The following is a 17,158-nucleotide window of genomic DNA, read 5'->3' as shown; positions in this document are numbered from 1 at the left end:
ATGGAGTGTGAGACAATCAAGATGACCCATCAAGTGAGCGCAATTGTACATTCTATGGCTCCGAAACTCGAGGACCCTGGTGCATTCACTATCCCATGTACCATTGGAAGTGCCGACTTTGCAAAAGCCCTTTGTCACTTGGGGGCAAGTATCAATTTAATGCCATATTCGGTCTTCAAAACCTTGGGAATCGGACAACCTCGTCCAACTTCTATGCGGCTTCAAATGGCAGACCGGTCAATGAAGTGCCCTTTGGGGATTATTGATGACATCCTTGTTCGTGTTGATAAGTTCATATTGCCGGCCGATTTCGTTATCTTGGATTGTGAAGTTCCAATTATCCTTGGAAGACCTTTCCTAGCTACTGGGAAGGCTTTGGTAGATGTCTAGGCGGGAGAGTTGACCTTCCGTGTTGGTGATGAAAAGGTGGTGTTCCATGTATGCAAATCTATGAGGCAACCGAATAGCACCGAGGTTTGCTCGTTTGTTGACATTGTCACGGCGGTGATAGTGGATGACACAAGTTCAATGGTGAATGTTGAAGACCCACTTGAAGTCGTTCTCTTGAACATGGATGTTGATGATGATGCTGGGAGAGTTGAATGTGTAAACGCTTTGCATGGTATGGGCTCGTATTCTTATGAGCCTAGGAAGTTATCTTTGGATCTTGAGAATCGCAAAACTCCCCCAACCAAGCCATCTATTGAGGAGCCGCCGGTGTTGGAGTTGAAACCACTTCCTCCTCACCTCAGGTATGAATACTTGGGCCCTAATTTCACTTTGCCTGTTATTCTTTCGTCTTGTTTGACTAACATGCAGGTTAACGCCACTTTGGTGGTTCTACAAAAGCGCAAGAGGGCAATTGGATGGACATTGGCGGATATACGGGGCATAAGCCCCGCCTTTTGCATGCATAAGATCATATTGGAGGAGGATGCGAGGCCCTCACTTGAACACCAAAGGAGACTCAACGAAGCTATGCAAGAAGTGGTCAAAAAGGAAGTTATCAAGTGGCTTGACGCCGGTGTGGTGTATCCTATTTCTGACAGCTCATGGACTTCTCCGGTGCAATGTGTACCGAAGAAGGGCGGGATGACTGTGGTAACCAATGCCAACAATGAGTTAATTCCTACTCGGACGGTGACATGATTGAGAGTTTGTATGGACTATAGAAAGCTTAACAAGGTGACTCGAAAGGATCATTTCCCGTTGCCGTTCCTCGACCAAATGCTTGATCATCTTGCGGGTCGGTCGTTCTATTGCTTTTTAGATGGGTACTGGGGGTACAATCAAATTCTCATTGCCCCAGAAGATCAAGAAAAGACGACCTTTACATGTCCCTACGGCACATTCGCATTTTCGAGGATGCCGTTTGGATTGTGTAATGCCCCAACGACCTTTCAACGATGTATGATGGCAATTTTCACCGACAAGGTGGAAGATATATTGGAGGTCTTTATGGATGATTTTAGCATGGTGGGAAACTCCTTTGAGGAATGTTTGACAAATTTGGACCGAGTGTTGGCTTGATGTGAAGATACAAACCTAGTCCTCAATTGGGAAAAATATCATTTTATGGTAGAAGAGGGTATTGTATTGGGTCATAAGATTTCGAAAAAAGGTATTGAAGTTGACAAAGCCAAGATTGAAGTCATTTCAAGGTTACCTCCCCCTACTTCTATCAAAGGGGTGAGGAGCTTTCTGGGGCACGCAGGTTTCTACTGAAGGTTCATCAAAGATTTCTCTAAGGTAGTTAATCCGTTGTGCAAGTTGTTAGAGAAGGAGGCCAAATTTGTTTTTGATGAGAAGTGCATGGAGGCTTTCGAGCTGCTAAAACACAAGTTGACAACAACCCCTATCATTACCGCACCCAATTGGACCTTGCCATTTGAGCTCATATGTGACGCTAGTGATGTTGCGGTAGGGGCGGTCTTGGGCCAAAGAATCAACAAAATGTTCCATCCGGTGTAATACTCAAGCAAGACGATGAATGAAGCTCAAAGAAACTATACAGTCACCGAGAATGAATTGCTAGCTATTGTGTTTGCCATGGAAAAGTTCTGACCGTACCTTATGGGGGCCAAAGTAATTATCCATACCGATCATGCCGCCCTTAGGTATTTGATGACCAAGAAAGATTCAAAAGCAAGGTTGAAGAGATGGGTGCTTCTTCTTCAAGAGTTTGATCTCGAAATTGTGGACCGAAAAGGAAGTGAAAATTAAGTGGCGGACCACTTGTCCCGCTTGGAAGAAGAGGGAGGCCTTCTGACGGCCTTGAAATCAATGATGCGTTCCCGGATGAACAACTCCTTGCGGTATATATGCATGATATGCCGTGGTTTGCTGATGTGGCAAATTATCTTGTGACCGGTATAATCCCGTATGAGCTCTCTTCTAACCAAAGGAAGAAGCTCAAGCGGGATAGTTTGGATTATTATTGGGATGAGCCATATTTGTTCAAGATTTGCACCGATGGTGTGATTCGCCGGTGTGTCCCAGAAGAAGAACAATTGAGTATTTTGGAGGCTTGTCATTCCTCTCCCTATGGTGGCCATCATGGCGGGGTGAGGATGGCTTCTAAGGTGCTTAGTTGCGGTTTCTATTGGCCCTCCTTGTTTAAAGATGCCGGTGATTTTGTCAAGAGATGTGATGAATGCCAACGAACCGGTGGGATTTCTAAAAAGGATGAGATGCCTCTCAACACAATTCTAGAGGTAGATATTTTTGATGTGTGGGGTATCGACTTTATGGGGCCGTTCGTGAGTTCTTGTGGGAACACCTATATCTTGGTAGTGGTTGATTATGTGTCGAAATGGGTCGAAGCCGTAGCTTTGCCCAACAACGAAACTCGAAGTGTGGTGGCATTCTTGAAAAAGAGTATCTTCACAAGGTTTGGCACTCCACGTGCTATCATTAGTGATGGTGGCTCTCATTTTTGCAACCGGGCTTTTGATTCATTGCTTGCCAAGTATGGTGTAAATCACAAGGTGACCACTCCTTATCATCATCAAGCGAGTGGCCAAGTTGAGGTTTCCAACCGAGAGATCAAGAATATACTGTCCAAAACTGTCAATGCCAATAGGACCGATTGGTCGAAGAAACTAGATGACGCTCTTTGGGCCTATCGGACAACTTACAAGACCCCGATTGGTATGTCTCCGTACCGGTTGGTGTTTGGGAAAGCTTGTCATCTTCCGGTGGAATTGGAGCATAAGGCTATGTGGGCCTTGAGAAAATTGAACTTAGAATGGGATGTCGCTGCGAATCTCCGGGTTGAGCAACTCAATGAGCTAGACGAGTTTAGATTTCATGCCTACTCCAGCTCGTCCTTGTACAAGGACAAGATGAAGTATCTTCACGATAAGTATGCCCGGGGGAAGGAATTCAAAGTTGGTGACATGGTTCTTCTTTTCAACTCCCGGTTGAGGTTATTTCCGGGAAAGCTTAAGTCTAAGTGGAGTGGTCCATCTGAAGTTGTCGGTGTAACCCCATTTGGTGCGATTGATCTCAAAAACAAAAATGGTGAAGTTTTCCGGGTCAATGGACATCGTGTCAAGCATTATTTGGGAAAGTTTGATGATAGTACCGTGGTGGCACTCATTCATTTGAAGTGACTTTGATGGTAACATGCGTCGTGCCGCGACGTTAAATCAGGCGCTTCTTGGGAGGCAACCCATATCTTTTTCTTTCTTTTTGTTTTCTGTGGTAGATTAGGATTTTTGAGCTAATGGTTTGTGAGATGTTACAGGAATTGCGATTGAACCAGTGCAAAAACAACTGTGTAAAACAACAGTCTCTGAATAGTGACCGACGCGGCCGCAATCCCACTCTGCGCGGTCCGCACCGGCCAAAGAAATTATTGACAAGTCTCTGAACTGTGTTCACGCGGTCGCGTCCCACTTTGTGTGGCCCGCGTAGTACTCATGCGGCCGCATCCCATTTCATGCGGTCCGCGTGCTTTCGCTACAGCTTTAGGTAAAAAGGTAAACCCCAGTGCGGCCCGCGGTCGTGTTCACGCGGCCGCACTGGACGGTAAGTGATGGGCCCCCCCTTGTTTCCTATAAATAGACCATTAGGGTCTTCAGTAGAACTTTTCGCCAAAATTCACTCCTGAGCCCTAAAAGTTACTGTTCACCTTCAGAGATCCTTCTTAGTGTTAAAATCAACGGAATTTCTTCGCTTTCCTGGTAACATATCTCTCACATTACCCTTTACTTAGCATTAATTTAAACTTTATACATGTTCCCTTAGTCATAACTTCTTCAATTTTTTCTTTTTGATTTTCATTTTTTTCATGTCTAGAATAGTTCTATAGTGTTCTTGTTGCTCTTTGAAATGATGGGCATGTTATAAATGAGTAGGGACAAAGTAGGATGCTAAACCATGAAAGATTTGAGCCTAGTAATTAAAGCCCTTGTTGCCCCTGTATTTTCAGCTCAGCGCGGTCGCGCGCCCTGTTTTGTGCGGTCCGCGCCATACCCCACGCGACCGCATCAGTCTGTTGTGCGGTCCGCGTAAACCTTGAGTCCAAAGGTTGATTCTCTCAGCGCGGCCGCATGCCGGGTTTGTGCGGTCCGAGCCATGCTCCATGCGGCCGCATGCCATGTTTGCGCGATCCGCATGGGTGAGGTTCAGAGGGCACCACTTTTCAATATTATGGCCAATGCGGCCGCATGACCAGTTTGTGCGGACCGCGTTGGCTCCCATGCGGCCGTGCACCCTGTTCATGCAGTCCGCATGATCCCTAATCAGAGAGGTGTTGAATTCCAAAGTGGGCAGTGTGGTCCGCATGCCTAGTTTGTGCGGTCCGCACTGCTGTCAGCTATTCTCTATCTGTGTTTCTGGTTTGTACTTAAACTATGCAACTACCTGAACTAACAATGTTAGAATTATTTGTGTGCAGATAATGGTTAAACAATGAGGTCGTGGAATTAAACAGCCCGGACGAGGAGGTGACCCCTCCCGGGGAGGTAAAGCTAAATTGAAGAAACTCACTACCCAATCAAAGCTAAAAACAAGAAAGCAGGTGGTGAGTGATGAAGAGCAGTCGGGGAGTGAGTACCTCCCCTCCCAGGATTTCTCAACGGGTTCGTGGAAAGCCCCCGCAGGCCCTGCTAAAGCTCCAATTGTTATACAACCTGAGTCTTCTGAGGGCTCAAAAGCAGGCAGTACCAAATACTCCACCTCCCCCACAGCTTCAGGATCCGGGGAGAGTGTAGAAGACAAAAACAAGAATGATGAGGAGGTCCAGGACAGTGGGGTACCTAGAGTTGGGGGAATTGAAAGAAGTAGAAACCCAGCTGTATGGCAGGACAGATTTGTCAGCGAGGTAGCCTTTCATAAATTTCGGGAAGTGTGGCCAAAGAAGAAGCTGATTCCAGAAAGAAGAATAGTCACCCGGGATTTGTTACCCTTCCTTCCTAGAGTCTATGATCAATTTCTTACTAGAGTGGGGTGGGATTTCTTTAAAGATGTGCTGACCGATGCAAATGAACATATGGTGAAGGAATTCTACTGCAATGTAGCCCACACCAAAGAAGGGTCAATTGCAACCAAAGTGCGGGATAAGACGATAGTGTTTTCGGCAGAGGTGTTGAACGAATATTTGGGTTTCAACGAGGTTGATGACGCTTTGTACAGAGAGAAATTAGCGTTGAAAGAGGAAGCTCGTCCTTGGGTGGCACAGTTCTTAGCTCAGCCGGGTACCATTCCGGAATGGATTCAGGTGGGGAAGAAAATACTGAGAAAGGACCTTAATTTTGAGGCGAGAGGATAGTTAACTTTTGTATGCAACAGGTTGGACCCTTCGTCCCATGACCAAACCATTCCAATCGCCCGAGCAGTTCTCATTGCGTCCATCATGGCAGGTTTCCCCATCAATGTGGGGAATGTTATGTACAATGTGATCACATCCATTGGCATTGATATGGACAGAAACTACCCCTACCCGAACACCCTCACAATGTACTTTGAAGATGCAAAGGTAAAAAAATACCCCTTCGATGTTGAAGTCCGGCCAGTGTCCACGTTCTCATGGTTTAATATTCAGGGGCCAGACAACCCGAAGGGGGATAAGAAGGGAAAAACATCCACCTCTGCCCCGACTGGCCAGTCTGAGGAGCCAGTTGCGGTAGAAGCCTCTGTTGAGCCACCCACTCCCGCTACCACCACTGTTCTGGACATCCCATCCTCCTCTGTGGGTCCCAGTTCTTCAACTGGACCAGTGGTTCCCACCTCCAGATCCAACCCCCTCACGGCCCAACAATTAGCAAAGACATTGGCCAGTTTGAACAACTGGATGTCAGTCTCGACATCCAAGTTGTCCACTTTGGCTACCACAGTTGCGGCCCAGTCTGTTCCAGCCACAGTTGAGATTCCTCAGTCCATTGAGGAGACATTGAAGACACTCCTGGCCAACCAGGAGAAGATTTTGGCTACTCAGGCTGCCTTGACAAAGGCAGTTGATGCACAGGGCAAAGCTCTAAAGGAGCTTGCCCGAGAACATAAAAAGATGAGAAAATCCCGGGCATCCAAGGATGAGGTGAAGGAGCTCCGAGCTGAGGTTGACAAGCTAAAGGCAGATCAACTGCCTTTAGACTTGTTCTTTGATGAGTCGTCACCTCCACCATCAGTAGTTGTACCGGAGCCACAACAGGAGGAGGAGCCTAGGCACCCAAGGAAGAAGATGAAGCTTCCTAGCACTGAGGGTGTTGTGATAGAGGTAGCACAGGTTCAGAAGGATACTTCCAGTGATCCATCAGATGTTCAGCCGGTCCATGACTCAGCCCCTGTCCCAGCAGCAGGCCGGAAACCAGTCTGAGGTTCCCGCCAGTACAGAGGACCAGGGGACCACTGATCAGCCCATGACGACGGATCAGGCTTGAGGAGCCACTCTATATCCTTTCTCTGTTTATATGCTTATTTTGGTAGTTGGCATTGGGTACAATGCCAGCTTTTATTCGTGGGGGTGCGCCCTACTATTTTGTATTTTGATGGTTGATACATTTGGGATGACTGTACATATTTATTTGATTCTTAGCTTATGTTGCTAGTTGATAGTTGGCCTGTATATAACTTTTCATTCTAGTTACTTTTCTACTTTATGTACATATTCATTCCCCCAGTTGTATATTCTACTCCCCTATTGTACATATTCATTTGGTTTTTCTTTATTTTCGTTAAAATTTTTCGTTTGTAGCTTCATAGTAAGCTCGTAGCCTTTTTGTTTTGTTTTGGCATTTGCAATAAGCCCTTGGTTTTCTTAATGTCACGGTTCTTTCCAAGGGTAGAGTGTTGTGCGAACCGGGTGGCTCTTCCCAATGATAGATGGCGTGACAACCTTCTTAAGGGTTTGAATCCGTTTTTGATTTTTCGTTTTTTTGATTTTCAAGTTTTGCAGTCAAGGATACCTCAGGCAAAGCTTCACTTGGGCCTAACACATTTGCCTTTGATCCCATGGTCAAAGACATAATGTTGTGCTTAGGATGGTGAAAGTCGTGGCCTTGAGACTCTTGTGTTGACCAAACAGTCATCATGTGGTCGTATTGAACCATTGTGCGCTTGAATCGTAACTAAGGTCGTTGTGGGCCCTCGACTCGACATCTTTATTAATCCTTGAGTGTGTGGTGAGAATTTGATTTGCGAGTCCAGGTCCCGAGCCGATGGTCTAGAACTTGCCCCGAATGTTTGTTGAGGCGAAATCTTAGGTGAAATTTGGCTTGAGAAGTGATTGTAGGCTCTCCTTGATCCAAAATGCTAAGATTGAAAAATTCCATGACTTACCAATGAAATGATCCCTAGTTAACCCTTTTTGAGCCTTGAACCTTCTTCTTTCAAGAACCGAAGCTACAAGCCTATACCCGTTCTTAACGATACCCTCTCGTGGCACCCAAATCTTCCCTTGAGTAGATGGCAAACGTCTAAGTTTGGGGGGGAGACAAGAAAGAAAACAATGTGGTAAAAAGGTACAAAAGCAAAAAGAAAAAGAAAAGATAAGACAAAAATAAAGACCCAATTGAATAAGGTCAAAAAGGGGATTCAAAGAAAACAAAAGTGAAAAAGGGTGTGGAAAAAGTAAAAAAGGAGAAATGTGTTGAATTGCATGAAAAAGGGTGACAATGTGTCTCTCTAACCCCTTGAAAAAGAAGTGAATACTCAAATGAGTCAAGAAAGTGTGCCGAAATAAATCAAAAGAAGTGCTTAAGGGAAGATTGAACCCACTTGAACAAACTATGTCCTACCCTTACTCAAAAGCCTTCACAATGACTCCATAAAAGCCCTACATGATTTTGAGTTGAAGGTAACCTACATTAGTGGATACTTACATAAGGGGCAAGCATATGGTACTTAGAGCCGGACTTGTGGCCTCTTCCTTGAGAGAGATGAGTGGAAATCCATCAACCTCGATTTGTGTGATAATACTCAAAAAGGTGAGGTTCACTTAGGGAGAGTTGAGGGTGTTTGAGTTTGGGTTCCACAATGGCCAAGGTAATTGAGAAAAGTTCTTTGATGAAATGTGTCAACTCTTGAAGCTCTTGTGTCACACTTGATCCACAAGCTTTCAAAGTTTAAATGTGTTAATGATGCATTCGCATTGAGGGCAATTGTTAGTCTCAATTGACACTTGTTGAGGTTACTTTAGGATAAGCTGAAATTGCTTGGATGTTGCCTTTGAGGGGTGGGTTTTGTTTTGTTCGCTTAAGGACAAGCAAAGGTTTAAGTTTGGGGGAGTTGATAAGTAGGATTTTAACATGTTTTATACCCATACTTGCCTGCGCTTTGAGTGTAAATTGCTATAAAATAGTCCCAAAAAGCTTACAGATTGCGCTTGATTTCAGGTTTGAGCTATAAAGTGACAAATCGTCAAAGATCGGCTCAAATTGGAGTGAAACCTGCTCAAGTGCCAAAGATCAGTAGAGTGAAGACATTCAGAACTTGGTGCAGACCGCACCATCATGTCATGCGACCGTACCATAGAAGTTCATAGGCTGTGAACTTACAAGCCATGCCCTATGCGGCCGCATCCCAATTCATGCGGCCCGCGTCTCACTCATGCGGCCGCACAATTTTGCTATGCGGTCGCGTCCAATAAAGTTCAGAGAGTATTATATTCCAAAAGCAAACCACACGGCCGCGTCCAACTTCATGCGGCCCGCGCTCCCTCCTATGCGGCCGCACTCTATGGTCACGCGGCCCGCATCAGCGAAGTTCAGAGAAGCTGCAAAACCTTTCATGCGGCCGCACAACAACTTTGTGCGGTCCGCGCCAGTTTTTATGCGGCCGCACCCCAACTTTGTGCAGTCTGCATCACCATTTTCAGAGAGCAAGATTCAGAGGTCAAACAACCCAGTGCGGCCACGTGCCATCTTTGTGCGGTCCGTATTAACCCCGCAGGGGCATTTTTGTCCAGTTTTTCCAGTCCACTATAAATAGAACATTTTACCATTTTTAGGTCAAGTTTTGTATAAATGACAGCTGCTGCACTCGTGAGACTTATGTTTTGGCCTATCTTGGGCATTTTTAGCTTAGTTTCATCATAGATTATTGTAGTTTAGCATTAGCAATTAATTAATATGGTTGTTTCATCTTCTATTTCTTTATTTTCTGCTTTAATTATGTCTAGCTAAACCCATTAGCTAGGGTTGTGGCTCAACCCTAGTGTGAGTAATTAATGGGTGTTGCTTCTTACTGATAGATTGATATTGGGTGTTTGTTATTTGGGTTAATCTTATGGTTTAATTAAGGATTGATTCTAGCTTAGTGGGTCTTGACCTTTCTTGAGAAAGAGAGTCTATGACCCCAAAATTGACTCAACAAGGAATTGGGGTGGATCCATGAGAAATGGTAGTCCCAATTAACGGGTTAAACCTCGAGAGAGTAATCACCCTACTTGAACCCTAGTTACTTGGTCAAATTGGCCTACCCAATTGATCTCGAGAGAGTCAATTGAGCAAAATCGCTCTCTCTACCGAGAGGTGTGAGAGTGAGTACAAATGTGCACGGTTATAACATTGATCCCAAATATATCAATCTATTATTAGTAACCTCTACCCGTTAGTTAACCACCTAGGTGATGCCACGACCCTAGTGTCTTTCTCTATATTAATCACAACTTAGAACATACCCTTTTAGCATAAATTAGCTTAAACTTGTTGTAGTTGATAATAGTAGTGATTAAACAAAAACCGAAAAAATGGTAGAAGTACAATTAGGAGCAAACACGCATTCCTAGTCTAAACAAATACGCAACTCCATTCCAAGCTCCCTGTGGAAATTGACCCCGATACCACTATTCGGGTAAAATGTATTAGCGCCCGCTCCTCCTACCGTTGTGTAAGGTTGAGTTCACCGCGATCAGAGTTCCCCCACACAAGGTTAGGCAAGCCACTTACCTCGAACCGACTCAAAATTAACCCGAAATCAACCTTACATTGGTACTACGGGACGGTATCCCGGGAGATCCCCCCTGCTTGTTTACTTTGGGACTACGGATTTGTATTCCGGGAGATCTCCCTGTACTTTTATATTGGAACTACGGGACTGCACCCGGTAGATTCCCTCAGTATTGGGTATTTATATTTGGGACTACAGATCGGTATTCCGGGAGATCCCCGCGCACTATGAGTTGGACTACGGGACGACGCCCGGGAGATCCCCTGGATATTTATATTTGGGACTACAGGACGTTATCCTGGGAGATCCCCGTTTGTTACCTCTATGTTGAGCTGTATTCCTTCTCTGATTATTTTGGCTCTGTTGTAGTTGTTGTTGTTCTTACTATCTTGTGTTACTTCTTACTGTTTGCACTTAATTATATTGTCTTATTCTATACTGTTATACCTTGTTTTTCATCTAAACTCAGTAAGGCCCTGACCTTCCTAGTCACTACTCGACCGAGGTTAGGCTTGACACTTACTGAGTACCGTTGTGGTGTACTCATGCCCTTTATGCGCATGTTTTTTATGTGCAGATCCAAGTACTTCGACTCAGCCCTACTACCCTTGAGGCGAGGCGATTCTCCAGAGACTTCGAGGTATATCTGCCGCGTCCGCAGACCGAGGAGTCCCTTTCCATTCTCTCTTAAAATATTAGCCCTTCTGTATTTACTTTTGTTTAGACATTCTGGAGTGAGACACTTGTGATTTTATGAGATTCCGGATTTTGGAAAATGTAGTTTCAGTTTGAGATCTTGTATTAGTATATGCCGAGCGGCATCTTAAACACTTCTATATTTGCTTATCTTCAGTTTTATTAGTTTTTCCACATTTTGTTCTTTTTTCGCAATTGTTAGGCTTACCTAGTTGTAGACTAGGTGCCGTCACGATAGTTCACGGAGGGCGAACTTGGGTCATGACAAGTTGGTATCAGGGTTATAGTTTCATAGGAGTCATGAATCACAAACCAGTTTATTAGAGTCTCGCGGATCGGTACGAAAACGTCTGTACTTATCTATGAGAGGCTATGTAGCTGTTAGGAAAATTCCACTTCATTTGATTTCTTTGTCGTGCGGGATTTTTTATATCACAGTTCTAAACTTCTGTCTTCTATTCTCTCATAGATGGTGAGGACACGTGCTACCAGAGATGATCAGGTACCCGCGCCCCCTACTAGAGCCGCCAGAGGTCGGGGCTGGGGTAGAGGCCGAGGACGCGCACGTGGTGCCGCTAGACTACCCGCGTGAGCTGCCACCGAGGTGCCACCAGCAGTTCCAGCCGGAGTCAAGGCACCTGATACGCCTACTGCTACTACTACTCCAGCTCTCTAGGAGACTCTTGCACAATTCATGAGCATGTACACCACTCTGGCTCAGGCAGGGTTGCTTCCCCTTGCTGCAGCTACATCTCAGGTCGGGGGAGGAGCACAGACTCCCGCCACCCGCACTCCTGAACAGCTAGTGCATGTTGACCAGGTCCTAGAGATTATTCCTGTATAGCCTGCAGTCCCAGATCAGCCCGAGGACAGGGAAGCGACTTCCGAGGATGAGCAACTATGTCTTGAGAGGTTCAAGAAGTACAAGCCTCCTGTATTCAGTGGTCTAGCATCAGATGATGCTCTGGGATTTCTAGATGAGTGTCACCGTATTCTCTGTACCATAGGAATATCGAGCGGGGTTTCCTTCACTACCTTCCAGCTTCGAGGAGCCGCCTATGAGTGGTGGCGTACTTATGAGTTAGACAGCCCGGATGAGGCAGCTTCCCTGACTTGGACTCAGTTTTCAGATATGTTCCTGAGAGAGTATGTTCCTCAGATCCTCAAGGACGTATGGCGCGCAGAGTTTGAGCATTTGCGCCAGGGTACTATGATTGTCTCGGAGTATGTTGTCCGTTACACTAGCTTGGCTAGACATGCACTGGCCTTGGCTTCTACGGTTCGCGAGAGGGTTCGCCGGTTTATTGAGGGGCTTATTCCCAGCATCAGGTCTATCATGGCTCGTGAGTTGGAGATGGATATTTCTTATCAGCAGTTGGTGAGCATTACTAGGAGAGTGGAGGGTATGCATGCTAGGGATAGAGAGGAGAGGGAGGCCAAGAGGTCTCGAGAGTCGGGCCATTATTCTGGTGCCTGTGTTCCAGCTGTAGTTCGTCATGGTAGGGGTTATATGAGTCGCCGCGTTCATTCAGCTCTTCCAGCAGCCAGTGGTATTACAGCTCTTCCTAGGCCTCAGGACCCTTATTATGCACCTCCAGTATCTAGCGCGCCTCCTACGCGGGGTGCTTTCAGTGGTCAGTCACAGCCACCACGTCCTCCCAGAGCTTATTTTGAGTATGGTGACACCCGCCATATGGTGAGGGATTGCCCCAGAGTTAGGAGGGGTGCACCTCCACAGACTTCTCAGCACAACGTACCCCGCAGAGTTCTCAGGCCATGGTTACAGCCCCCGTTACTACCCCACCTGCTCAGCTAGCTAGAGGTGGAGGTCGGGGAGGTAGAGGTCGCCCTAGAGGGGAAGGCCATGCCAGATATTATGCCCTTCCTGCCCATACCGAGGCTGTCGCCTCTGATTCTGTCATCACATGTATTGTCCTGGTTTGTCATAGAGATGCATCGGTTTTATTCGATCCAAGCTCCACATATTCTTATGTGTCTTCTTATTTTGCCCCGCATTTGGGTGTATCTCGGGATTCTTTGAGTTCTCTTATTTATGTTTATACTCCTGTGGGAGATTCTCTTGTTGTGGACCGCGTTTATCGGTCCTGTGGGAGATTCTCTTAGTGTTTTTGATACCAGAGCTGATTTATTATTGCTCAGTATGGTATATTTTGATGTTATCTTGGGCATGGACTGATTTTCGCCCCATTATGCTATTCTTGATTGTCACGTCAAAACCATGACGCTGGCTATGCCAGGTGTACTGCGAGTAGAGTGCAAGGGTACCTTAGATCATACTTCAAGTAGAGTTATTTCATTCCTTTAGGCTCAGCGTATGGTTGAGAAGGGGTGTGACGCGTATCTAGCTTGTGTGAGAGATGTCAATATTGATACCCTTATAGTTGATTCAGTCTCAGTAGTACGGGATTTTCTGATGTGTTTCCAGCTGACCTTCCGGGCATGTCGCCCGATAGAGATAGTGATTTTGGCATCGATCTGTTGCCGGGCACTCAGCCCATTTCTATTCCTTCATATCGTATGACCCCTCCCGAGTTGAAAGAGTTGAAGGATCAGTTACAGAAATTGCTTGATAAGGGTTTTATTCGGCCTAGTGTATCACCTTGTGGTGCTCCTGTCTTGTTTGTGAAGAAAAAGGATGGTTCTATGCGTATGTCTATTGATTATCGCCAGTTGAACAAAGTTACAGTGAAGAACCGGTATCATTTGCCTCATATTGATGATTTGTTTGACCAGTTACAGGGTGCATGAGTGTTTTCTAAGATTGACTTGCGTTCAGGTTACCATCAGTTGAAGATTCGGGAGCCAGATATCCCGAAGACTGCTTTCAAGACTCGGTATGGTCATTACGAGTTCCTTGTTATGTCGTTTGGGCTGACCAATGCCCCGACAACCTTTATGCATTTGATGCACAGTGTGTTCCAGCCATATTTTGACTCGTTTGTCATTATCTTTATTGATGATATTCTGGTGTATTCCCGGAGTCGGGAGGATCATAAGCAGCACCTGAGGACAGTGCTTCAGACTTTGAGAGAAAAGAAGTTATATGCAAAATTCTCGAAATGTGAGTTTTGGTTGGATTCTGTGGCATTCTTAGGCCACGTAGTATCGAGTGAGGGTATTCAGGTGGATCCGAAGAAAGTGGAAGTAGCGCAGAGTTGTCCTAGACCATCCTCAGCTACAGAGATCTGTAATTTTCTTGGCTTGGTGGGTTACTATCGTCGATTTGTTGAGAGGTTTTCATCCATTGCAGCACCTATGACCAGGCTGACCCAGAAGGGTGCTCCGTTCTAGTCGACGGAAGAGTGTGAGGCGAGCTTTCAGAAGCTCAAGACAGCTTTGACTATAGCCCCAGTTTTGATATTGCCTACCGGTTCGGGGTCTTATACTGTCTATTTTGATGCCTCGAGGATTGGCCTTGAAGCGGTATTGATGCAGGACGGTAGGGTGATTGCCTATGCGTCCAGACAGTTGAAGGTGCCTGAGAAGAATTATCTTGTCCATAATCTCGAGTTAGCTGCTATTGTTAACGCCTTGAAGATCTGGCGTCATTATTTGTACGGTGTGCCTTGTGAGATTTATATTGATCACCGGAGTTTGCAGCATCTGTTCAAGCAGAAAGACCTTAATTTGCTCCAGAGGAGATGGTTAGAGCTGCTGAAGGACTATGATATCATTATTTTGTATCACCCGGGCAAGGCCAATGTGGTGGCCGAAGCTTTGAGTCACCGGGCAGAGAGTTTGGGGAGTTTGGCTTATTTACCAGCAGCCGAGAGGCCCATAGCGATGGATGTTTAGGCCTTAACCAGCTAGTTTGTGATATTGGATCTTTCGGAGCCTAGTCGAGTTCTAGCTTTCGTGGTTTCCCGATCTTCCTTGTTTGATCGTATCCGGGAGCGTCAGTTTGATAACCCTCATTTGCTTATCCTCAAGGACAAGGTTTTGCATGGCGATGCTCGAGATGTGACTATTGGTGATGACGGGGTATTGAGGATGCGGGGTCTGATTTGTGTACCCAATGTTGATGGGCTTCGGGAGTTGATTCTAGAGGATGCCCATAGTTCACGGTATTCCATTTATCCAGGTGCCGCAAAGATGTACCAGGATTTGAGGCAGCACTATTGGTGGAGGCGGATGAAGAAAGATATAGTTAGGTTTGTAGCTCGGTGTCTCAATTGTCAGCAGGTGAAGTATGAGCACCAGAGACCGGGTGGGTTGCTTCAGCAGATAGAGATTCCGGAGTGGAAGTGGGAGCGGATCACCATGGACTTTGTAGTTGGACTCCCACGGACTTTGAGAAAGTTCGATGCCATTTGGGTGATTGTGGATCGGCTGACCAAGTCCGCACACTTCATTCCTGTGTGTACTACCTATTCTTCAGAGCGGTTGGCGGAGATTTATATCCGGGAGATTGTTCGTCTACATGGTATTCTAGTTTCCATCATTTCAGATAGAGGTACTCAGTTCACATTACGGTTTCGGAGGGTCGTACAACATGAGTTGGGTACTCGGGTGGAGTTGAGTACATCATTTTACCCTCAGACGGACGGACAGTCCGAGCGCACTGTTCAGATTCTTGAGGATATGCTCCGTGCGTGTGTGATTGAGTTTGGAGGGTCTTGGGATCAGTTCTTTCCATTGGCGGAGTTTGCCTACAACAATAACTATCAGTCCAGTATTTCATATGGCACTGTACGAGGCTTTATATAGTAGGCGGTGTAAATCCCGGGTGGATTGGTTTGAGCCGGGTGAGGCTAGATTATTGGGCATAGACTTGGTTCAGGGTGCTTTGGAGAAGGTTAAGGTGATTCAGGATAGACTCCGTACAGCCCAGTCTAGACAGAAGAGTTACACGGACCGGAAGGTTCGTGATGTTTCCTATATTGTTGGAGAGCGGGTTCTGCTTCGGGTTTCGCCTATGAAGGGCATTAGGAGATTTGGGAAGAGAGGAAAATTGAGCCCGAGGTTTATTTGTCCTTTTGAGATATTGCGGCGCGTCGGGGAGGTTGCTTATGAGCTTGCCTTACCTCCTAGCTTGGCAAGAGTTCATCCGGAATTTCATGTTTCGATGCTCCGGAGGTATCATGGTGATCCATCGCACGTGTTATATTTCAGTTCAGTCCAATTGGACAAGGATCTATCTTATGTTGGTGAGCTAGTGGCGATATTGGATAGGCAGGTTTGGAAGTTGAGGGTCAAAGAACATTGCATCAGTAAAGGTTCGGTGGCGGGGTCAGCCGATCGAGGAGGCGACCTGGGAGACCGAACAGGATATGTGCAGCCATTATCCTCATCTTTTCACTACTTAAGGTATGTCTCTATGCTCGTTCGAGGACGAACGAATTTTTAAGTATAGGAGGATGTAACGACCCGTCCAGTCTTTTTAAGAATTAACGCCCGATCCCCTGTTAACTGCTTTTCCCGTATTTGTTTCTGCTATTGTGATTGACAGGAGGATTTATTTGGAGTTTCGGAGAGTTTTGGGACACTTAGTCCCTTAATGAGAGTTTAAGTTTTAGAATTTGGACCATAGGCGGAGCAGTGTGAAGACAATCTCGGAATGGAATTCCGTTGGTTCCGTTAGCTCCGTTGGATGATTTCAGGCTTAGAGGCATGTTTGAATTGTGTTTTAGAGGTTCGTAGCCTATTTAGGCTTGTAATGCCGAAAGTTGAATTTTTGAAGTTTTCGGTTCGATAGTGAGATTTTGATCTAAGGGTTGAAATGGAATTCTGAAAGTTGGAGTAGCTCCGTAGTATTGAATGTGACGTGTGTGCAAAATTTCAGGTCATTCGGACGAGGTTTGATAGACCTTTTGATCGAAAGCATAATTTGAGAGTTTTTAGAGTTCTTAGGCTTGAATCCATGGTTAATTCGATGTTTCAATGTTGTTTTAGGTGTTTTGAGGATTGGTATAAGTTTGGATAGTGGTATATGACTTGTTCGTGTGTTTGATTGAGGTCCCGAGGGCCTCGGGATAATTTCGGATGATTAACGGGAAGTTTGGAGTTGGGAATTTATAGTTGAAGCTGCTGAGTTTGCTGTCATAACCGC

The 17,158-nt window shown here is 45.8% G+C and overlaps 1 protein-coding gene across 1 annotated transcript; it reads left to right on the top strand.

Annotated features, from left to right (window-relative positions):
* LOC138885346 (uncharacterized) lies at nucleotides 1–390 on the top strand. Its single transcript, XM_070166289.1, has one exon. It carries the CDS (start codon nucleotides 1–3, stop codon nucleotides 388–390), a length of 390 nt encoding a protein of 129 aa, XP_070022390.1.
* The last annotated feature ends 16,768 nt before the right edge of the window (nucleotides 391–17,158 follow it).

Source organism: Nicotiana sylvestris, chromosome 2 (genome assembly GCF_000393655.2).
Source record: "Nicotiana sylvestris chromosome 2, ASM39365v2, whole genome shotgun sequence".
NCBI lineage: Eukaryota > Viridiplantae > Streptophyta > Magnoliopsida > Solanales > Solanaceae > Nicotiana > Nicotiana sylvestris.
The sequence above is the reverse complement of the archived record's forward strand: the minus strand, read 5'-3'. Positions and strand labels throughout refer to the sequence as shown.